Source organism: Dicentrarchus labrax, unplaced genomic scaffold, assembly GCF_905237075.1.
Source record: "Dicentrarchus labrax unplaced genomic scaffold, dlabrax2021, whole genome shotgun sequence".
Classification (NCBI taxonomy): Eukaryota; Metazoa; Chordata; class Actinopteri; family Moronidae; genus Dicentrarchus; species Dicentrarchus labrax.
In genome coordinates this window covers 22,539,390-22,563,925 of record NW_026136714.1, presented here as the reverse complement: position 1 = coordinate 22,563,925, position 24,536 = coordinate 22,539,390, and the positions used below count along the sequence as shown (strand labels likewise).

Here is a 24,536-nt window from a genome sequence, read left to right as displayed (position 1 = left end):
TGAGTGGTTGCTTTAATTCGGTGTCAAACGCTAACGCCTGTTTGCTTCAAGGGTCACTGCTTCCAAATTCGCCCTCTCTACCTGCAGCCAGCACCGCTGTACAGGATGTTAAGACCTTCAGGTAGAAAGAGACTCTCTGACAGCCCACACTCACTGCCTGTCCTCAGTCACACAGACAGGGGATTAGACTGCCATTTTTTTTACTCGCTGGCTGATTTATGTTTTCGAGCCAAAGTCAGAAGCTAGGTGTGGATGCTGTTTAGAGACGGTTTGCCATGAGCATCCTTATTAATCTCTCCCTCAGAAAGTGGAACGCTCAGCAGTAACCCAGAGGAGAAGCTCAAACAGCCATCTATCCTCAGACGAAACACAGACAGCAATTTGTGCATCTGGCTGTTTACCCGGCAAACTTTGTTTCCAGTGATGACAGCCAGCCTCATCTGTGAAAGCAGAGCAGGAGGGATGTTATAATCCAGTTGGAATAAAGATGTCAGCATAGGAATAAATTAGATAGCTGCACTGTACAGCAACGAAAGTAACCTTGAAGATTGTCTGTTAGGCTTTTTAAACGAATGCTGCTTTTGTTCGTTTAATTAGATTTATTGTTTTGTGATTTGCTGCCAAATATCACAACAATTTTCTGAAAAAATACGTAGGCCCTCAGATATTTTACGTCTCTCATCAGTTCAGTATCCTCTTTTCTCACTATTTGCAGCTCCCATCATGTATGTAAAGTTACTGTTAGACCACGCAGCCTGATTACTGATAACAAATTATGTAAATTATTATCAGGCAGCAACTGGAGGGAATGGACAAGATGCAGAAGGGGGGCAGAGAGGTCACTGGGCAGGTCTGGTGTTGGGCAGTAATGCCTTACTTAATAATTACAGAAATGTACAATTTTGGGGGTTCGGCTTGTTTGCAAACCTCTGAAACACATGTCCAGCCATAGTGTGCCATTAATTGGACCATGACTTAGTCTAGATGAGAATTGTGGGAAAATTCATGTTGTCTCTTTTTTGTTTTGTTTATTTGACAATTACTATAAAATGACAATTAACTTGGTTAGAACACCATTGTACCTGCACCATTAAAAAAACATCAAGAAAGTAACAGGACATATTTCCATAGTGGTCCTTACAGAGTTCTATAACTCTGTGATTCTGTTTGATGTCTTGTATAAGGCACCTCGGCACTGCCTCGGTGGAGGAACTGGCACCCCCCAGCTACCAGTCCACACTCGTACTGTGGTCTGTGCTGTTTATCATTAGAACGAGCCATTTATATTTACAGACGCCGTGGGTCGCCCTCCATGGAGTCTGCTATGTTTCTACGGTAGCCCAGGAGAGACAAACCAAACACTGGCTGTAGATCTGGCCTTTTCCGTTAGTTTTCAGCCGACGTAGTTTCTTCAACTGCAACTTCACTGCAAGATACCACTAAATTCTACTCACAAGGTTTTGATGATCAAGATATACCTCCAAACCATAGACTGGGTGCTTGTGAAACAATTATACCTCGTCTTCTGTTTCACACGTGAAGCACAGAAGACTTGTTGTGTGAGTATGGAGGCTTTGGAGTTGTTAACACCTGTGGGGCTGAAGTAATGTAACTATAGTTACATTACTTATGTAATGAGTAAAAACAAAAAAGTGTCTAAATGAACACTAACTTTTATTGCAGTCCTGATATAAAGACTCTAAGGCAAGTTGGAACAAGACCCATTAAACATTAGTTTTGGGTTATCGTGGAAACACTGGTTCATATTGTCATTTGGATGTCAAATAAAAAAAGGTTCTCTCTAATCTGCCCTCTTTCAGTGGAGCTGAAATTCAACTTGGACCAGTATGTGAACAAACGCTACCCAGGCCTGGTAAAGATTGTGAGGAACAGCAAGCGGGAGGGCCTGATCAGGGCCAGAATACACGGCTGGAACGCAGCCACGGCTCCTGTCGTTGGCTTCTTTGATGCCCACGTCGAGTTCAACACCGGCTGGTAAGAAAAGGTCATGTTTAACACGACAAGGTCTAAGCTGTTTCTCTGTCCTTTCTCACCTTTACCTTTGCAGTTTGCTTTTTATGTTTTCAGTACAGAGGGATGTCATGTAAGATTATTCCCGTTGAAATATGCAGTTTAGTCTGCCTTAAGCATTTTGATATAATGCCAGGCCATTTTCTGACTGAGACAGCACTTTTCACTAGAATGACCCTCATTATAAGTCAGGGTTTATCATTAAGAAGCCTTTCTCTCTTGCATCTCCTTTTTAAATTGTGAGCAATGGGCTTTGGTTTGAGTTAAATAAAAAGACATACCACTTTAAATGACACTTCGTGCCCAACAAATACACATTTATGACAAGAGAGAGAGCCAAACACTGTCAAAGGCGAGAGAGTGTAATTAAAGAGGGAGCTCAAATGTTGAGAATTTCAACATTATTTTACCTGCAGGCTCTGGGCTTATTTTGCGATATGAAATTACTTCTGGGGGTCTCAGTCCAATGTCTGCCTGCTGCTTAAGTTTACCAGCAAACAAGTCACTCAAATAGATGTAATTGGCACCTAATTTGAGCCTGTCATGCTGTCAGTGTTTGAAGATGAAGTGTAGCTTTTGTTCCCTGGGAAGCTGCCTGGGAGGCAAGAGGGGGACAAGGGGGATGAAGGAAGAAGAGGAGGGATGGAGGAGGATAGCAGAGAGTAATGTGTCAGTTTTATAAATTGTCTAGTGTCCATGGGTACAGCCTTTTTGGCTAACTAGATACAAGGAATGTAGAGAAATACTAATACATTGTTGGTAAATGAACAGATGGTGCGCTCTGAACTTATATGACAAGCTTAAGCATCCCCAACCCTCCATGTTTACTTGTAACTAAGTTGAAACACACTTCAGTCATAGACAGTAAGGTGCTCCACATAACTTCAGATCTTGGCTTAACAAATTCAAACTTTTTTTCTTCAGTATGTAATCCAAGGTGTAGGTGTCTGGAGGTGTAGATAGTTTTAAGAGAAATTAATCCTTCAGTTTGCACCAGATTTGTTGTTCAGGGTAAAGCTTGACTGAAGTTGGATATTGAAGCTGGGTAGTAGTTCTGTGAATTCAAAAAATCTCTCAATGCGTTCTCAGTCTTTTGACTACGTATTTTCAGATTCACATTTACATCATCTCATGCACATTTATATATTTGTGTACATGTTCACAAATCTTGTTACACTTGCAAATCTGAATTCACATGTTCTTACACACAACCTAACTTTCATCTGGATGCACAGACTTGTTAAATAGTGCAGTCTGGCCAAGTGAGTTATTACGGCCCATATTTTATATATTGGTCAAAGTGCAAGGGTAAACATCCCTTTTTAGATGTTAGTCACCAAGGGTTGGATTTTATTTTATTTTCAGGATAACACCTCTAGTACAATTGGTTAAGACGGGTCAGATATTTTATAATGTATTCTAATGGGTTAAAATGAGTAAGAAATAAATATAGTGTGATACAGAAATGGCTATATCTCAAAACCTACAATATCAAACCAACTTCACTTTCAATAATGTGTGCTTTGACCCAGTGCAAATATTATTTAATATATTTAACCAGTCAAATGAATGTTTAACTCATTTTGGCAATTTTCTTTTTTCAATTTTAGAAGAAAATCAGCTTTGTCTGCCAATTAAGGCTTCATAAATATAATCAAAAATGTTTATTATTTTTATTTATTATTATTATATTATTAAGTGTCAGTTTCAGCGCAGCTTTTGTGTTTCCACCTCTAACAGAAATAATTCTTTGGAGCTTTTTCTTAACATACTAAATATAATCATTGGTGATTGTTTTCATAGACACTTCTGACCAACTTTGTTGAAACACTTTTCATTTCCACCTGGACCTTTAACAGATACACAGCTTCTGTTTATGATCAGATTGGATTTTCAGTTTTTGAACACAAAACATGAATACCTATTTGATTCATTTAGGTTATGATGTATTTTAGTAACAGCGCAGTAAAGTATAAATAGCAGTAGAATCCTCGCATCATGCCTCACGGGTTGCAAACAAAAAAGTTCTGACACGCCAGTTAAAAGCAAGCTTTACGTTCAGTTTATGAACCGAACTAAATAAGGCCACTGTCTCACTCCCTTGGTCGTGAAAACACTTAAGTTCAGGGTGAACATGACCCAGCTTATAAAATGAATAAAGCATACACACTATCTACCAGCCATTTACTATACCACCAAAGACAATCGACCTTGTAACTCTTGCAAAGGAGTGAGATAATGCCTCTCAGCACACTGTTTTGTAGCCTGAATGGGAACTTCAGGCCCAGAGGCTGTGCAAGGCAAGCCGCCCAGCCAGCGAACAGCGCTCAGGGAGAAAGTTGCATCATTGCCTAGGTACATTACTGATGATAATTGATACCCTGGTGGTTCCCTCATCTGTTTCCCCATCTGTTCTTGCTCAAAAATAGACGTGCCTTTTCATGCCCCCATGTAACCCGTTCACCTCCGTATAGGCTTCCTTCCTTGTCAGTTCTTGTGCTATGCCAACCACCCCACCCCCGCTTGCGCTACATGCAGAGGCTGTGTCTGCAAATTTCCTTTGAGTTAGTTCACCTGCTGCCATCGTGTGAATTTCACACACCTCCCTCTCTTCAGTCCCCCCCCTCTTACACACCCTCACCCACGTACCCGCCTCAGTCTTTCTTTGATAACCCGCTTCCTTCATTTTTTTTGTTTTGCTGCCTCAGATTTGTTTTTGTGAGAGCTTTTATTTACAGGAGTCAATGAAAAGTAGAACAGAATCCCTGTGATTTTTCCTCAAGTAGATGCTGGGTAAGATGATATAGAAATGGAGATGACAGGCATCTTCCAGAAGCTCGATCGTGAAGCTTAGATATCTTTTGTGTGTAGGTGTGTGTGTGTCTGTGCATTTATTATCTACTGTACGTCTGCAAAGATTTGGTGCTACTCCTTTTATTCAGATATATTCACTCTTGGTATCTACACTATCTATTTGTTACAATGGAAGAAGCCTCCTATTTATCATAATTTGATTATTCACCATTGCACATACAGTGATAAGTGAGATGGATGGTTCCTCTAGATGTTGTGGTGAGTCTCCCTCAATGACCTTGTACACACTGCCTGTGCATACTGAGCCAGAGACAATGCTGCCAGCTCTCAGCTGCAGTGCTGTGATTCATTGGCATAGTGCCCCCCCTCCCCCCCAGGGTGCTGTACATTTGCAGCTGAATGTATTGCTGGTTCGAATTACTGTTAAAGCAAACATAATTGTATCATAGTATGGTGCACTTGACAGCCGTTTCCCATTCCCTCACACCATGTTGGTTTATGAGGAGTTAAGAAGTGAGCGGTTTCCACCAGAGGAGTGATGTAATTTGATTTCCACGGTTTTGCTCTGCTTTAATATGACGGTATGAAATCGTTGCCCATCATTAATGTGGTATTGCATCAGCTAAATGTTCACAATCCATCTCCTGTAACGCTCTATATCCATCCATCCCAGAGACAACGGTTGTCCATTCTGCTCCAAACAGGAGCAGTTTCCCCCAGCACACTCTGTAAATAAACAGAATTAATGGCAGGAAATGGGAGCGTGTTGTAATTAGGACCTACTGTATGCCACACTTAAACCACGCAGCTGCAGAGGGGAGGTGGAAGGAAATTGATATTTATTTGGGTTTTGAAGCCCCTGCACGGTTGCAATCTCAGGTTATTAACGATTAATGATTAGAAGTGTAGCAGCCGCTCCCTGCAGTGTGTGTGTGTGTGTGCTGGAGATAAGATTGTCATTGCAAGGAGGTTGTAATGAAATACATGCTTCAGAAAGCAACACTTTGATGAAATTTGAATGTTCTGCTTCTATGTGACCTGGTGAGTTTTTCTAAGAATAAGACAAACTGGTGGAATTCATAAAAGTAAGAAACTGATAAAAATCAACCTCCGCCTCCTGTAATTATGAAATATGTAATATTTGTCACATCCATATTTGATATCAGTTCCTTGTTAATATCTTGGAGCTCTATCTGCTTATAATGCCGTGCAGGTGCAGTGGTATTATATTAAATTCAATGGTACATACATTTCAGAGTTCTTGAAGGCTGAGGAAATATTTTTTTTAGCAAAAATAAATAATTTCTTTACTCTTGCTGGTGGCTCAGAGTTTATATCTGTCTGGAAACAACAAAGACGGCTGCAGCCACACTGAGTGCCTCACAGAGCACAGGCCAGGCACAACTCCAAAACTGCAGCAAAGACAGAGATTTATGCCACCTTTACATTTGTATCATATCAACCCCGTCCAGAGCAAATGCATTTAGAAGTAGTGTGGAATCTACATTGCATCGTCAGAACCTTTTCCAGTTCATGCTTCTGCGTCTGCTTCAAAAAGCCCTGACGGCATAATGAATTGATATTCTGCGTGGATACCTTTTTACTTTCTTTAGATTCTGCATTTTTTATAGGAGGCATGAGACTGGCCAATTTTAATATGTGCTCTACATGTACATGTCTGAGCTGCTCTGTTAAAAAAGAGCCTGGCAGGAGGACTGTGGACGGCCTCTCATTTACAGAGATTTAATGCGCTTAAAAATGGCTAGAGGCACTGCAGGCTTAGATTCTTCTCAACGACACATCACATCATATGCATATGCCTCATATGTACCCAGCAAGCATAATGAACACTATCAAAGCTCATTAAACACTTTACAAGTATATATTTGGGTCCACATCACAGCGTTCATTTAACTCTTTTTAAAGTGTTGGTATTTTAGCACAGTGAGTACATATATATTATAATTATCATACTATATATAATATGTAATTATTGACTCTTTGTTTGGTTAAAATTGAACAGCCCACAGTGCTACTTAATGTTGGCTGTTGTCAGCACTAGAGTGCATTTAGAAATAAACTCTCTCACAATGTCAGTGTTAACTATAGGAGTTCACTCCACATTAACCCAGTAAGGTGTGAATATGCTTGTTTCTCATAAATCACATCTAATGCAATCAACAGTGAACATACAGTGACCTGAGCAAAAACAAAACAATGTCTTCAACCCCAGTCATTCCCTATTCATTATGTTGTAATGGCGCTATAGTGATAACTATCTATATCATCCAAAATATTAATAAAACCCATATAATGATGACAAAAAAATAATACATTTGAAATATTCAATTATATTATATTAATTAAAATAAAAAGGATGAATGTGTATTCTTAATACAGTAACATATGTACATAGTACCAAAATATCCAGCTTCACTTAAAAATAAAGTCAGAAAAATGTAAAGAACTGATTAAAGCTCTTGGCAATAGCTAGAAAAGAGAGCCAACTTTTTAGCTAACCTTAAGTGATAAACAGCAATCACAACAAGTGAGGTAAAGTTACGATCTGCATTACAATACATGTGAATGTGCAAAGTCTTATCTTAAAATGTAATGTTAACACTCAGAGGATTTGTTACTTAGAGTTTAGCACTGTCAGAGGTCATTTAGAGAAAACAACCTTGACACTGTTAACACCAACTTTTCTGTTGACAGATGAATTAAACAGATTTCACTCAAAACAGAGATAAATCTTTTTTTAATTAAGAGAGATTTATAAAGGTTCTCCTAAACACCAGTTATGCAGTAAACTCTCCTCAGTTTGCTGTACTGCTGCACAAGAAAATAAAACATAATTATTCGGTTCATCCATGAAAGCAGCGGTACACCAAAATTATTTTTTTTCCTGCATGGATAGCTCACATGTTCTGCTGCGTTAGGTCCAATGCAGAATTAAAGGAGATCTTATTTTAGGCACTGAGGGCCCTGCTGCTCTTGGGGCATAATACTGAGGGCACTTAGATTCCATTATCTGATAATTCCCTGCTTCACAATCATTAACAATTTGAGATCCATTTATCTGGAAATTTTAAAATAAAATATGCAATCTCATAGGGGAGGGCTGCAGGGTTTTTACTTCAGCACTGGACAGAGGAAGGACAGATAGTGAAACATTCTGAGGTTGAGTCAAGCAGATATATAAATTGAGATTGTACAGAGATATTTGTCCTGGCTTGTTACACACTGTGCTGTTGGTTTAATTCCGCGAAATGTGTGCGCAGCCTGATGTTGAGCTCCATAAAGGTACACCGGCTATTATGAAAGACAAACAGGCAGCCATGAAGAGTTTATAAATCAAAAGAGCTCCTGCTTCAGTAAGGACTCCTACAAGAAATGGCATGGTGGAGCGAATGGCAATGAAGGTTGTCAACATGTATTCACAACATTGGATGAGTCATCGCTGGAAGGGGAAAAAATCCTATTGTAATATGAAGCAGAGAATGATTCAGGCCGATGTGGATGAATAACGCTCTCGGTGTTATGCAGATGAAATGGCAGATACAGGAAGAGGAATTACAAGGGCTCGTCTGTCAAACCCACATGTGTCCTCGCTTCCAGAGCGTCTCTATCTTATCAGCCTCATGGATCCCGGAGGTACAGGAACTGCTGGCTGGCTCTGGGTTGTTTCTGGGGTTCTGAAGGACGCAGGGAGATGAATTGAAGGTGCTGGGATGGCAGAGAGAGCACCTCAAGGTTAGGGAGTATAGGAAGAGATTCAGTAGCAGCAACGCCTCAGCTAACCTCGACAAACCAACCACGTCAGGAACAGCGATACATTAAATAAACCTGTCTAAAGGTTTAAAGCCAAGTCTTTATTCCAGCACATATTGTACACGACATGTTGGCCTTCAGTCAGCAACGTTTGCTCCTACTGTCTTATTCAAACAATGGAGTGACTCATTCAGTGAGATGGCTTTCAAACATCAAAAGGTTTCAAAAAGGATTCACTATGTTGCAACCTGCAGCAGTAAGAACTCGTTCAGGCCATTTTTCTGCAGAAATTTTTTTTTGAAGTTTAACTGTCAGATCTACTTGATTGTTCTCCACCAAACAGAATCAGCACCTAAACACATCTGTGCATCTTGCGGCACTGCGGTGAAAAAATCCTGAAGCCCTATCCCCACAGACAACCATTATAAAAGAGACATCTGTGAAACTGACGGGACACGTTGAACTGCAAACCAGATCAATTCTTCAATTATTACTCTTTGTATTTAGAATTTTTAATCAGTGAAGGCGTTATATTGGTACACCTTACCCAGAGCCTAGACATTTCATTTTCAAGTTTGTGATGTCAAATTTCATTACTTGCTAACTTATGATTATAAAGAAGCTTATCTATGATTTCTTGCAGTGTATGTGTGCAAATGAAAAAAGTGGAACTTCAACTGGGAAAATAGTTGTTGCCACTGCAGTTCAGAATGCAGACGTGAGGACTTATTGGAGATTAACTAAAGTGAACTTGACTGAGCAGAGATTTGTTTACTGTTGAGGTTGAACGTGGAACAGCCAGTGTAGTTTTGGTGATTTTCAGGTGCATACATGATAATTATACACTCAGTGGCCACTTTATATGGTACACCTGCATCTATTGCCCTCCGATACAACTGTTCTGCCATAAAGCCTACTTTTATAATGCCTGTAATGTTCAGTTATTTTTCTCATAGAGGTGTTCTAGCTCTGAGGTCACAGTTAGTATTGGTGTTGTACTGGACTACATTATACTGTGAGGCTTTTCTAATATTCTGCCAACACTACCGTAACACCACCTTTAACAATGACCTTCATCATGAACATATAATTGAATTGACAAAAACATAACCTTTTGTAAAAGCAGAATTTATGACAGTCTTCATAGCATACAATGTTATGCATAAGTTTAAAGAAATAGTTTTTCCATTTTGGGAAACACTCTCAAACATGTTTCTGTAAGAGTTAATATTGCTTCAGAGTAAAGACAGAGAGCCATCTGCCAGCCTCTCAGAAATCCGGCTGTAGTACTTTTACCAACCACTCAGGTTATTAAATGATGGCTTTTTCTAAGTACTGCTTCATATTTTACTGACATCATCCCATATAGTTCATTTTGGATCCATTCCCTCTGTACTTTCTGTCCCCTACCTTCATGTGATAAGTAGTAATTTTGCTTTTGGAAGATAAATGGGTTTCACTTTTTGAAGAGAAGTAGATGGGGGGGCAGAATCAGGGAGTAGACGGAGAGAAAGAAAGTCAGTGGGCAGGGAGATAGAAAGAAAGTTGGAAGTATTCGTGAGAGATACATTTATCATTTCATAATTGCATCCTCTTTTTTTAAATTTAGAAGTATATCATGTGAAGAGTTGAGCATATGAAGAGTTGCTTTGAAGATGTGGTGGAGATCATCTCTCAGCATAAGCAGAAGATTATAGCCAGTGCCAGCAGCACTTTCATGTCCTTCTGTACCATATGGATCTCAATACCATATATACTGTGAAACTTTTGCTTTGGATGATGTTACATCTTATGATTGGTCAAAGGTGTGGTATACGCCGATCAGCCATAACATCCTGAGCAGTGACAGGTGAAGTGAATAACACTGATTATCTGGTTATCATGGCACCTTTCAGTGGGTGGGCTATATTAGGCAGCAAGTGAACATTTTGTTGTCAAGTTAGAAGCAGGAAAAATGGGCAGCGTAAGGATTTGAGCGACTTTGACAAGGGCCACATTGTGATGGCTAGACGACTGGGTCAGAGCATCTCCAAAACTGCAGCTCTTGTGGGGTGTTCCCGGTCTGCAGTGGTCAGTATCTATCAGAAGTGGTCGAAGTAAGGAAAAGCGGTGTACATTTACGCGGGGAGTGAAGGTTCGATCCAATAGATGAGTAACTGTAGCTCAAACTGCTAAAAGAGTTAATGCTGGTTCTGATAGAAAGGTGTCAGAACACACAGTGCATCACAGTTTTTTGGTATGGGGCTGCAGAACATTATGACCACCAGCGTGCCCAGGTGGTCAGAATGTTAAGGCTGATCAGTGTATGGATGCATCTATTCATCAAGAGAATGAAGAATGAATGGCATGCGAGTGGTATCAATCTTCTCTTCTAACTCTTGGCAAGAAATCAGTGCTTTTATTATAGGTGGTGTAAATCTATAACAAATTAACTGTTCTGTGAAATGGTTTGCAGGGTTTGATGTACCTAGTGCCTAGAGAGCTGCATACTGTAACTAGCTGTGCTCTCATCAACATACTCAAATTCATATTATATATTTATTTTGACCCAGTCACTAGATGGACTGCCAGCCGCGGCCACTTTCAGGACTGTTTGTGACTTGTTCGTAGTGACTTATGCGTCCTCTTGACTACCCCTAACCTTCCACAGACTTGTGCTAAAATTCTCCATGAACTAAGACAAAACCCTTTATTAAAGTATGTAAGGTATGACAAGCCCATAATTTTGAGGCTTTTCTTCCAAATTGGCCGGTTTAGAGCTACTCTTAAGCTTTAAGATGTTATGTGAATATGGCCCCTGCTCTCTGCTTGGTGTGCTCTAAAAGAATGTGTGCCAGCCAAAGCTGCCTGGGAGCAAAAGCCATGAGATGAAGAGTGTGGCGAGCCAAGGCCTTTTTCAAAAAACTAACTCGCAACCCTTCACATAGAGGAAAAATAAGAGAGTGGATATTTTTCCTAGGAGCGGACTAAGCCTCTCTTTTCACCTGATGTGTTTTACTTTAGCAGATTTTACCTCTTATCAAGTCTCTCACCAGGATACATGTCACATTTTGACATTTCGTTTTCATGAGCAGGAGATATAAAATAAGATATGATATTTGTTGTTCCATGGAAAAATTCATTTTGCAAGACCTTCACATCGCAAACAGTGGAGGAAAGTGGATCCTTGAAATCGTTTTGAATGCTGAATAAATGCTGATTCGACAGACTGCATCATTGCTGAAAACCAGTGTAAAGTCGAGACGACATCTGCAGTCATCCATAGCTGCTCCCGGCATCATTTTGTGGAATCAAGATCTACAGTAAATACCTCTCTTCTCAAAGAAAAAATATTTGGGTTGATTTCCTTCACAGTTTATATGAAACCACATTCACAGCTTTCACTTCACTTTTGCATTCAGTTACATTATCCATCTTCATATCAGATTTATTCATTCTAACATTGTTGCAATATTAATACTTCCAACCTCTACAGGGCAGAATGAAAATATGCAATACTTTATTGTTTGTCCTATAGCAGACTTTTCTCCTCTCGCGCTCTTTCCACCTTTTGCAAGTGTTCAATGAAGCTTCTGCATACCTAATTCAAAAAGTCCACTCTTAACTTCTGTCTATTTTTCTCATCCAAAGGGCTGAACCTATTCTGACCCGGATGAAGGAAGATCACACCCGCATCATCCTGCCCGCCATAGACAACATCAAGTACAACACGTTTGAGGTGCAGCAGTACGCCAATGCCGCCCATGGCTACAACTGGGGTTTGTGGTGCATGTACATCATCCCTCCGCAGGAGTGGCTGGACAAGGGCGATGAGACCGCCCCTATCAGGTGAGAAGCCCAGCTGGCGAACGGCGTCCATTATAGATGAGGATGTTTGATGAAATATGGATAGCCTTGGGATATTACTTATTTATGTGTGGAACTATCAAACTAAGTTACTCTGTAGTCCAACATGCTGCCCAAACACACAAATAAAGCCTTCCTGTAGAAAGCTGTCTAATTACCATGATGAATGTCTTCATTTTGATGCAGGATCACGAGGTCACAGCGAAGCAGTGTCATTAGTGTAATTGTGTGTTGAATATGAGCAGGGCATTCCATTATACCACCGCTGATTGGAGGACAGCATTGGCTGGTATCATGTTTCTGTATAATCCTAGAATTGATTATGTGTGTCCTGGGTCAAATCATATTAGATTTTAATTGACTGAGAAAGAGTACAGGAGTATTGTGTGACATGGAAGTGGTTTTATATTTCAATCAACATCTGTTTGGCCAGGGAAAGGTACAGTAATACTTAGTAGTAGTAGTAGTAGTAGTAGTAGTAGTAGTAGTAGTAGTAGTAGTAGTAGTAGTAGTAGTAGTAGTAAGTAGTAGTACAGAGTCCACATGGTTGTTAAATTTGATGCTTTATCTGTGGACATTAGCTTACTATTAAAGCACTTTACTAGACCTATTGCTTTCAGTACATATCTGCATAAAATAGTGGCCATATAGGTTAGAATAATATTATGTAATCACAAGGCGCCAGTTGTTCAAAACATTTTCACATCCAGATACACAGTTTTCAAGGTTACCAAATCCGGATTACCAGTGCTCTAAATGGGACAACATATCACAATGTGGGCTACCAGCTATGTAAAGAACAACAGGTAGAAGAGCCAACATGGGGTCACTGTGTTTCTCATTTTGAGACAAAACACAAAAATAACAAACATCCACTTCCATTCATAATTTCTTTTATGACCCCTCATCTGAGCAACAACAAATAAAAAACAAATATACATTAACAAATACATTGTGGATATTTTGAAAACATCTTAAACTAAAAAAAAGGCTCCAATAGTTAATAGTTAATAAAATAAAGAATGTTCAGGGTTCTTCTTCATCTTCGGAGGAGAGACCAGCATTTTCAAGCCCTGCTTTTAGGAGACGGAACTGAAGTTTCGCTCTGGTTTGCTGCAGTTTGGTCAGCTTGATTTGTTCCTCTGCCAGGAGTATCTGTGCTTCTGCTCTTTCAGTTTCTCGTTTAAGAAGTGATTCATAGGCATCATCATTATTATTTGGCAAAGGACGCTTCAAGGCTCTTTTCTGAGCTCCTGTGACTGCTGGCTCTACCAGTGAGGATCCAGGTTGTTCTTCAATAATAGGGCTGAGATCCTCTGCATTAGGAGGTACTGGCTCACTTTCCTCTACAATCGTAGGCTCACCATCCCCTAGAACACCTTGAATCCCGTGCAGAGCTTTAGAGTTCTCACCTCCAATAATGTCCAGAACCACATCTGTGTATTCACCTTTCTTAAAGGGTTTGTTGCCTGTTTGGGTGCTTCAGCAAGGTCCTTTGTTGCTCTGGCCCTCAGATTCTTCCATCTAAATTTCACTTGCTCCAAGGTCCTCTTCTGGCCAGACCCCATTGCATTCACATTCTGGGGGATTTCAACCCAAATGTCTTTCTTCCTTTTGTTTGTCACCATTCCACCTGCAACAGAGCTTCCTACTATTGAGGCATAATGGCACTTAACACCCTCCAGCAGTGCATGGGTTTCTGCAACAGTGAAATTAGGTCCTTTTGAGTCCATGGTTCCACCTCATCTGTTGCAGTGAACATAGTATTTATATGCCTTGGGCATGATTGATTTAATTGAAAACAAGCCAAAGCATGTCAGCTAATGGGTGGGTGGGTATTTGACAGCCATCTTATATTCAGCCTTTCTCAGAGGACTTTCTCAGAGAGGCACTGACATGGCAGGTATTGTCCATCGCTACCACCATTTTGGTGGAAGAGGATACCATCAAATGGTGTATGTTGAGTGTGCAAAACCACTGGAGCAATACACCACTGAAGAACTGTATGCTCGCTTTCGCTTTGGGAATGCTGATATTAAGTACATTGCAGACCTTGTCAGGCCAAAACTTCAACGGAGAACCTGAAGGAGTCACAGTCTGTCTGTGGAAGAACAGGTTCTCATTGGTCTGCGCTTCTATGCATCTGGGACTTTCTACCAAGTTGTTGGTGACAATATAGGAGTGGACAAATCAACTGTGAGTGATGTAGTGAAAGCTGTGTCAATTTCATTGGCCAGCCTGGTCAATCAGTTTGTTTCACTTCCAAGGGATGACCAGATTGCCCAGAACAAGCACAAGTTTTTTCTTTTGAGGAACATGCCCAATACTATTGGGGTTACTGACTGCACTCATGTGCATATCCAAACACCTCATGAGAGGGATTGGGAGTACATCAACCGAAAGGGCAGTTGCAGCATCAACATCCAACTTGTGGGCGACGCTGACCTCATCATCACAAACTGTGTCGTGAAGTGGCCTGGGTCTGTTCATGATGCACGTATCCTGAGAGAGAGTGCTTTATACAGAGAGCTCCAAACCAACCGACCGGATGGCATAATATTAGGAAACAGTGCCTATCCACTCCTACCATGGCTGATGACTCCTTTTCTTGCAGCAACCACACCTGCGCAGGCACGCTTCAACACTGCTCATTGCAAAACAAGATGTGCAATTGAGCGTTTAAATGGAGTTCTGAAGAGACGCTTTGCATGCCTTAACTACTTGCGAGTGGAACCACAGGGAGCATCCAACATAATAGTTGCGTGTACAGTCCTGCACAACATCCCTACCAGGTGCAATGTCCCTCTCTGTGATGATGTTTATGAGGCACCTGAGCCTGTTGAAGAACCAGACCAACCTCTGGCGTTCTGTCAGAATGAGGGACTGACTGGACGTGTAGTAAGGGATGCAATTGTTAGAAATTACTTTTGACAGGTTCATCTCTGATGATTGTTTCTTTGAAATTAATATACAGTGATGAATGACAGAAAAATGTTACATATGATTTTTGTTTGTTATTGAAATCTGTTTGGGGATAATATCATGGGGACAAGATCATTTTTATTTTTATTTTATTTTTACTTTACTATACTGAAAGGCTTAATTGGTAGCCTATGTCTACTTTATCTACTTTATCACTGTAACTGTTAAACAAGTCAAGTTCAATATATAAATAAAAGTATATACACTAAATGATACAAATGTATTATTTGACCAATTTTAAAGTTTTACTACATTTTCTTCCTGGAATCCACCTTGAAATCCTACCCCCTGTTGGGGTCAGGATAATCCTGTTTTTTTGGATCAAAGTTATCCAAATCCTACTGACAAGTTTTGAACAACACAAACTGAAGGTTTGATCCAGATTAAAACTAGGATTGGATTCCATGATCTAATCTGATTTCTGATTCCTTCTTTCCCTTTTGAACAACCCATTTTCAAGATTTGATCCAATCCGATCAGTTTACCTTTGAACAACTGCCCCAGGATTACAGGTTTGCTCATAGAAACAAAATAAAATGAATATAATGTATTTTTCCACAACACCATTTTAACTTTTTGATGTCTTTTCGATTACTTTTAAGCTACAGTCAATGAAACTCAACCCTTCCTCCCGATGTTTCATGGGAAGTCTACCAGAAAACACAGAGCAGGATAATGCTTTTTGGGCCACTGGAAGACTTTTTTACGTGAAACATCTGTGCAGGAAGTGTTAGAAGTGTCTTAAGGTGGGGTCCATTGACCCATGAACGCCACCTGTTGTGTTGTGTGGCTTGCTCTGAGTTTGTTTCCTGTTTACCATTACCCAAAGCATCAGTATTTGATGTCCTGGGAATGGAACCATCAGTTATCGTTCTCTAGAATGACTGACACAATCTTTTGAAAAGGTTAAAAACCTAAAGGACCAGTGCGTAAGATTTAGTGGCATCTAGTGGTTAAGTTGCAGATTGCAACTAATTGAAACAATTTGCCTCAACCATGCGTGTAGGAGAAACTATAGTGGCCGCGAAAAACTTGAAAGGCCCTATCTAGAGCCGATTTATGGCTACTGTAGAAATGTGGCCACCATGTCACCATGGCCTACTCTGTAGGAGAAGACCCACTCCCTCTGTATATAAAATGGCTAATTCTAAACCCAACACAATTCTTATTTTGAGGCATTATACACTAATGAAAACATACCTATGAATATCATGTTCCATTTCTAGGTCCTCCTAAATATTACACACTGGATACACAGAGTGATTAATAAAAAAACTTCTACTGCAAAGTGGACTTGAAATAATTATTGGATCTGTTAAAAAGCAAGGCTGGGAGTATGGCAAGTTGTAATTGATGCTCTGGAAATTATTATAACGAATTTATCAAGACAACAGGAAAACACTGGAACTGTGATTATGTTTTTTAGTTGTACATCTGCATAGTGATAGGTACAGAAAATTTGAATATCAATGGATGTTTACCTGCTAAAACTAAAGAGTTAGATTTCTTTGTCCATTTCATGTTTTATAATCAGTGTGGACACTAAAAGACTATTAGGCATCACATTGTGGGTGTGTGATACAATATCACATCCTGAGGCATGCAGCCAACCAGCATCTTCTCTTTGAATGATCAAATCAGAATTGGTCAGCACTGCCATAACAATAGAGAAAATTCAACAGAGAAGATTACTGTGATTTTGTTGCCACGGCAGCGAGGCTGAGCCTGCATGAACATGAAGGCACAAACAGAGAGACAGCAGTAACTGGAACGTGTTCAAAACCAGCAAGAGAGATGTGACTGCAAAAATGGATGTGTTGCCTTTTATCGATACTCAATACTATTCAATATCTCTGGCTAGGCTTGATTCTAGACTAAATATGAGCAAAATAGGAATATGGGAGAAAGGAAAAAAAACTGATAAAAGATCTTGTAGGATGCATATAGCAAATGTGGTCATGCCTATTAAAATGTCCTTAAACATTGTAGCTGCCTCCCAGGTACAGGGTTAACACTGCTTTTTATGAGTAAAATGCGTAAATGCATGCGTGTCAGTGGGACATGTAAGGAAACAAATGGCAATGTGAAAATGTAAGAAATATCATGACTGAATTGTATTATTTGTGGACATTTAGAAGATCTTGATGGACACTCTGAACATTTCATTATTTCTCCTACTTTAATTGAAGAACTATAACTATAGTTGCTGGTGCAGGAGCCAAGTCGGTAAGGTCAAGCCAGAGCCAGCATGAAATAGCTCAGCTATTGTTTTTCATCTCCTCCATATTCATGGCACTGCTGGATTTCAAATGTTGCTGGGGGCTTGGTGTATTGCCACTGCAACTTTAGTGCTATAACATTTTGGGTTCAGAACTGAAGGGGTCATATTAAAATATTTTTTTTAAATGGAAATAAAATGAATATACAGCAGTTATTTGGTGTGACTTGTCATGACCCTGAAAAATATCTCCATTCTTTAGGAGCCATAGATGATACTAAAAATACTGCAGCACATTATCCTGCTCTACAGGGAAGTCAGAGGTCAGCGATAGAACAGCAGCCTTGATTATTATTCTGCGTCTTGTTCAATTACACTTCAGTGAGGAAGCAATTGCTTTCACTTGCTTTCTAGCTCTGCTTTTGGTGTCTACCAAATCCTGAGGGAAACACCTGGCTCTTTATGCAAATGCACAACTATGTTCACCAGCTAGTCACTAACTTTTGGTGATGAACAGGTAGTTAACAGTAGATTTTTAGAGCTTTTCACTGAAAACTGCAGCCTGTTAAAAGCGAAACTATGAGAGCGATGAGAGTGAATCAAAACAGCTCTGTAAAGCTTAGGGGAGCTGATAATTGGGGGGATGATTCTCTTTAGTATAGTATATACTACGTATATAACTATAGAATAACTATGTTATACCCCTTTCACATTGTCATTATTTTCACATTGTCATTGGATACATTGTTCTAAAAATATCGATTAGAAGATTGCTTATGTGCCAGGGTATCGAAATAATAAAGAGACACTGATTAACAGAAGCAGTTAAATGAAGAAGGGGACTATTCAAGAGTGAGCATAGAGAGCATAAACATACAGCAAATGGCAAACTATGGCTGCATACTTGCTTGCAGCTTTTTATTGTCTTGTAATGCTCCAAAGTCAATTAGTAACTCTGTCAGATGAATCTAAACCCATAGGCAAATTGAACATTTGCAGAATATATAATAATAAAATAAATATATTTTTTAAATCACCAAAGCATCAGCTGCTGTATTTGCTGCAAATGAGCCATATTGATACCTACTGCCAGAATGGCTTTTAATATCCCAATCTACTATAAACTCAGACATTCACACACACTGTCGAATTTTGACCAAGGGCAACAGAAACTGAATTCCAAACCAGAGTTTCATTGCCTCGCTTGGTTCAGCATAAGCAAAGCAATAACAGTTTCATTTGATACACTTGGTCTCATGCAAACAAACAATGTGGTATCAGTTTATACTGTGGACCTAAATATTGGATGTCTTATCAAAGCTCCATAAAAATCATGTATTATTGAGCATTAAGTGCTAGACTTGAGATAGGAGGCAGATAAGAGCAGCCTCAGACACTGCAGAGCTGGTTCGTGTTCCCTATTGACACTTTTCTGCAAATGGACAGATCGCCTCAAGGCCCAGCTGAAGTGTGTCGGCTGCGCGGATTTCTATTGGAAATCATTCTCCCACTTGTTTCCTCAAGGTATCTGCCCATCAACAACAGAAGCTCTGTGGCCATTCAGAGCTCAGACTCAAAGCCTTTTCTGCCTATTTGGACACATTCAACAACAAAGCGGGTAGAAGGACACAAGAAGACACAAAACAGCCACACTCTGAGAGTACAGAGGATTGCAACCATTTTGGAGATTTGACGAAAAGAGGTTTTCTCTTTCTTTTCAACTACAATGAGTATTGACAGGACAGAGTAGGAAGGGGGTGGAAACCACCAAGTGGTTTTGATGTGTGGACTGAAACCTAAAGTCTTCAACTGAAATCACACAGAGGCTGTTGTTTCCTGAGTGAAAAGCCATCTATATGGAAGTAAGTAAAGGCCCACACTAAAAACCTGCGTAATTTTGTAAGACTGTTTATTACTTTTTCGCAAAGACAATATCATAGATTGTATAAAACATGGATGTAGTCTCTGTGACGTCACCCGTAGGTTTCTGAAGAGCTGTTGTGAAGCTCACTGTGGTGGCTCCGGCCATCTTGGCAGTCCTGACTCCACCGGCTCCTGGCTAATCCAAAAGTGGGCAATGGTGTGGAGTGTGGGTGGAGCTAAGGCAGGCCGAATGAAGGTTACTGAAAACAGTCACCTGTGACGAGACCCACGTGCCACTCAAAGCAGTCATGCCATTAATCGTGCATAACATTAAGCCTTAATACAACTTAACAGGTTGAGTTATATTGTACAGTTGTCATGAAAGGGGGAAATTAGCTTTAAAGACCAAAACCGTCTTTTGTATGACACTGTAAACCTGTTTGTCTGTTATGAAGTTGGGCATTTTTAACCTAAACCATAAACCCCTTATGGAGATTGACTTGCTTTTGGAGCAATCAAATGGTCTTTCGAGGGACTGCAGCTCAAAATATAAGCATCAGACATGAATAAGAAATGGATACGGGCATCGCACCCACATGTCACAAAATGGACAAAAAACTACAAGTATTTCCTACCTTTAAATTATCTGTCCAGTGAAGTAGTCTTTGATGGCTAAATCTTTTTTAAATTACTTTTTGTATGGTCAACTTATTATTATTATTATTATTATTATTATTATTATTTATTATTAGATATTACTGCATGAATGAAATATGTCAAACAAAAATATGTATTACATAAAAGTGGCTTCAGTCATTCTGGACAAAGATAGTTGACTGTCGAGTCTCACTCTCAGGTCATCAAATACACTCAATCACAGTCACACACAAATTACCATAACCCAAAGCGTCAGTGTTTGACGACCTAGGAATGAAACTCAATAATCAGCTATTATTCTCTAGAATGACTGACCCCAACTTAAAAAAACTTCCATTAGTATGTCTGCATTTTTCTTTCATACTTTACTTGAACCATCAGGGCTATCATACAATTTAAATGGGAGGTCATAGACGAACCAGCTGTCGGCTTCAAAAAGCAGTTTCAACAGCAGTGTCTTCATCTAGGAGAGAATTAAGCAATCTTAAATGAAAGTCTATTTTTCCAAATTGCATACATGTGTCAGGGGTTCATACTGCTCACTGCAAGCAAATAATGTGGCGGGGGCCAGAGTTAAGGGCTGTGAGGGGCGGATGAGCCCTGCAGGCTGACCATCTGTACACTAAAAATAACTTAACCTAATGACATTAAATGAGAAATTCACTGGAAGATTGCAGCATCAGTCTGTGATGTCTAATGTGGTCCAGAAGTTATTTTGTGTCTAACTCTTAAGATTTCTTCTTGTATTTCTTTCTCTCAAGTTGCTGTTTGAGAAACCTCAGAGTTCTCTGTGCTGTAATACATGTAGGTACAAAGAGCCGGAACAACGGAGAGAGAACAATGGCTGGGTGTGTCATTCCCACTTACAAAATATCACAAAAAAGCCACAGGGGACTGCTGTATTTCACACACAACTGATGGCAGGGTCACACAGAGTAGAAACTGTGGTCACATTGCATCAGAGTTCATTGAACGGTTTTGTCGATGGAGAAATGTCTGCCTCCTCTATGATTGATTTCTCTTTGATTGTTGAACGCTGCTGTAAATCGTGAGTAGAGACTGAAACCAATGCTGTTTGATTCTCCGAAGCAAGAGTGGACATTTATATAGCATTTTTGGAGGAACAGCTGGTTCTAATTATTCATTTAATTGGTTTCAGTTAATTGGCTCTAGTAAGGGAATTACATTTTCATGGCTAAATATTGCACGTTTGATCACCTTGCACATCAGACAATTGAGAGAGGCACCAAACCTCCTCATTTGTTCTCTTTTCTTTTCCCATCAAACATTACCAACACATAACCCACTAAAGTTCTGACTATAATCCCTGTGGGGGTGTTTCTTTTACAACATAATACCTTACCTGATGTGGAAAAGCTTCAGAAACATAACAAATCTGGTCAAGCAGACATTTTCGCTCCATCATCACAAGCATCTGATGTAAGGTGCTGAGTCTGTACTTACACACAGAAACAGTGTTTACCTTGCCAGGAAGCTTATTCTAAAGAGCGCACTCAAAGAGAGCTGCACAGAGTTTGCACTGTGCAGACAGGCAAGGTAGGTCACTTGTCAAGAGAGGAGAAAGGATTGAGGTGATCGGGGCTGAGTGTATGCTGTGTCTGTCTTTTTATCTGCACAGTGAGTGCAAATAATGGTACTTGAAAGCCTCTCTGTCACCACCTTATCATTTAAACAAAGACTATATGAGGCTGCATCAGACAATAAGAGCATATATACTATAAGTCAGCAAGCATGAGTCACTTTAAGTGTGGAACAAAGGTATTTAGGTAATAATAGAAAAGACATTCTCAGCATTATTTCGAGGTTTTTATTCTCCACTAAAAATGTGAGAGAGCAAGGCTAAATTGTTATAATGAGTGTCAAAATACAACTTTCAATATAAATATCAATGAAACTTTCACAGTTGTCGCTTTCAAATGTCTTGACTCACATCAATTCGACACTACTTATATTACACATACTATGAATGTCAAGCCATAAAGATTTCTGTCTGAAAAAATTGTGAGAAAGATTGTCTTGGAAATATGATGGTCCGGGTGGGTTTACATCCATCCCTGCATCAGAGATCTATTTATCTACTGATCAAGGGTTTTGAACACTCCATGGTCCTGATAATGTTCTATATGTGGTCTAAACTTAAAAGCACCATTATTTTTGGCTCAAACTCTATATGGCTCAGCACACTCTTTTAATACAGAGTCAATGAATCATACTGCAGCTGCCTTCTTCTGGTACTTTCTACTGCCATGTCTTTCAAACTGAATTGGCAGACACACATTTGTCTCTTCTGTCTGTGTGTGTGTGTGTGTGTGTGTGTGTGTGTGTGTGTCATAATATATAGCGTACTTACCCCAGGAGCCATTCCAGAAAGCAGAAGAATAAAGCCACTCATTGGTCACTTTAGTGAAAAGAATATAGCTCAGTACTCTGTATGAATGTAATGCCTTTTGTGAGGCTTTGTCCAAGAGCACTTAAGAACTGACAGATAATAGTAGTGAAAAGCAGCCCCGGGGGGACAGCAGCTAAAGTGGGACCATTTCTTTTAGTAGAGGTGGAAAGTAACCACTTCCCTCTCTGAAAAACATTCACTAACTCATGCTCTACCAGTCGAACCTGGTTGATGCGCTAGTTTTGAGAGTATTTTAAGGTCTTACTGAATTGGGATAAGGAATAATGCGAGCGTGTTTTATTTTCTCCTCTACTGTAATTTTTTATTTCATGGAAATATTAAAGCTGTACAAATCATAGTTTTATATTAACTATGTACCAAATACCTATATTTAATATGAAGGGTGTAGCTCATAGAGATGAACCCACAGAATAATCCCCCAGTCTCTGCAGTAACCCCCCATAATACAGAGCATTTTTGTGTCTTTCAGTTAATGATTTTGGTTTCACTTAACACTACTGTTTCACTCTCATCAACCTCAATTCTAGCAGCAGCTGGCTAAATTAAACCAGGCTGAACTGGGCTGATGATAAATTCAAATTGCTTTTATTATTCATGTTGACATTTCCTTATTGTCACAACAGAATACTGAGAATACTCAGAAGTTGATAACTGCATGAAGAAACTGCCACACAGTATCAGATACTGTATATGTGATCCTCAAATAAGACTGTGTAGTCTATCCTAGAGCAATGGGAATAGACCAGAGTCTCTCCATGTTGTATACATACATTAATCACAGTTTCACACACATTTATAGTTGTAATAAATACGCTGAGACGTTAAAAGGTGCTTCATTTTGCCATATTAAAATCCACCTCATCAGTGCATAAATACACTCCAAAATCAAAACTGTACCTTCTCTGGACATTTACATACACTTGATTAGTTACAATACTGTAACTTTACTTTGAAGACATCACAACTAGTGCTTTTATTTTTCCAAGCTCAACAAGAGAACCCTCTAAATCCTAAGATTCCTTCTGCCTTGATAGCATTGAATATATTAGCATTCTCTGTTGGTGTGTAAAAGTTTAGTGGCTGGATAATGATTTTCAAAAACTGTCTCTCTCTTCTCTTCCAGAACTCCAGCTATGATTGGCTGCTCCTTTGTGGTTGATCGGGAATACTTTGGCGAGATTGGTCTTCTGGATCCTGGCATGGAGGTCTACGGAGGAGAGAACATTGAGCTCGGCATGCGGGTAAGGACCACAGATTGCTTCCCATGCTGCTGTTGAAATGCATTCAAACTGGAAGGAGACTTTAATAAATAACTTGAAATATAGACTTTTTTTCTATTTTAAACTCAATTAAAAGTCACTGTGTTAAGCAGAAGATGAAATTGCTGGGTGAATTGCTGCAAGAAAAAGTGTTTTTTCATGAGGCATTCCTACAAAGCTGGAGGGTTTTTTGTGTGCAGTTGTGCACCAGGACGGCCACACAAAAAGTCATAATTACAAATCCAATATTTGACAGGGTAATATTTAGATGTACAGTCCTGCTCGGAATGATTTGTGAAATCTATATTCAGACTTTGGAAAAGCTTATGATGAAGTTTTCTTACGTTTTCCAGCTGGAGGGATACAGCTTAAGATACAAAACCCAGGGGCGTCAACAGAAGCCATGATTAAACTTTGCAAAGTTTCTTAGATGGGAGTGGAGGAGGGAAAAAAATCCCCTTAATGCAAATCTTCAGCCAAACCAAAGGCTCTAAAGCCTGTATACGGAAAATGTAAATCTCTTTTGCTGCTGCTTTGAGTTGAATTTAACGCTTCATATGAGCGAAGGGCTTGCTGAAGAATTGGTTAGCGTTTAAATTCAGAAAATGTTTCTCTCCAGCCGAGTGGAACCATTTTGAATCTAAATGCACTCCTTCAGCTTATT

At 39.6% G+C, this 24,536-nt stretch overlaps 1 protein-coding gene across 1 annotated transcript in view; it reads left to right on the top strand.

The window, feature by feature from the left end:
- The window catches only part of galnt9 (polypeptide N-acetylgalactosaminyltransferase 9), a 92,590-nt gene that overhangs the window by 33,224 nt on the left and 34,830 nt on the right, over positions 1–24,536 (top strand). The window contains exons 4-6 of the mRNA XM_051423602.1: positions 1,821–1,995; positions 12,247–12,444; positions 23,737–23,854. Coding sequence (XP_051279562.1) covers positions 1,821–1,995; positions 12,247–12,444; positions 23,737–23,854 — 491 coding nt within the window. The remainder of the gene's footprint in view (positions 1–1,820; positions 1,996–12,246; positions 12,445–23,736; positions 23,855–24,536) is intronic.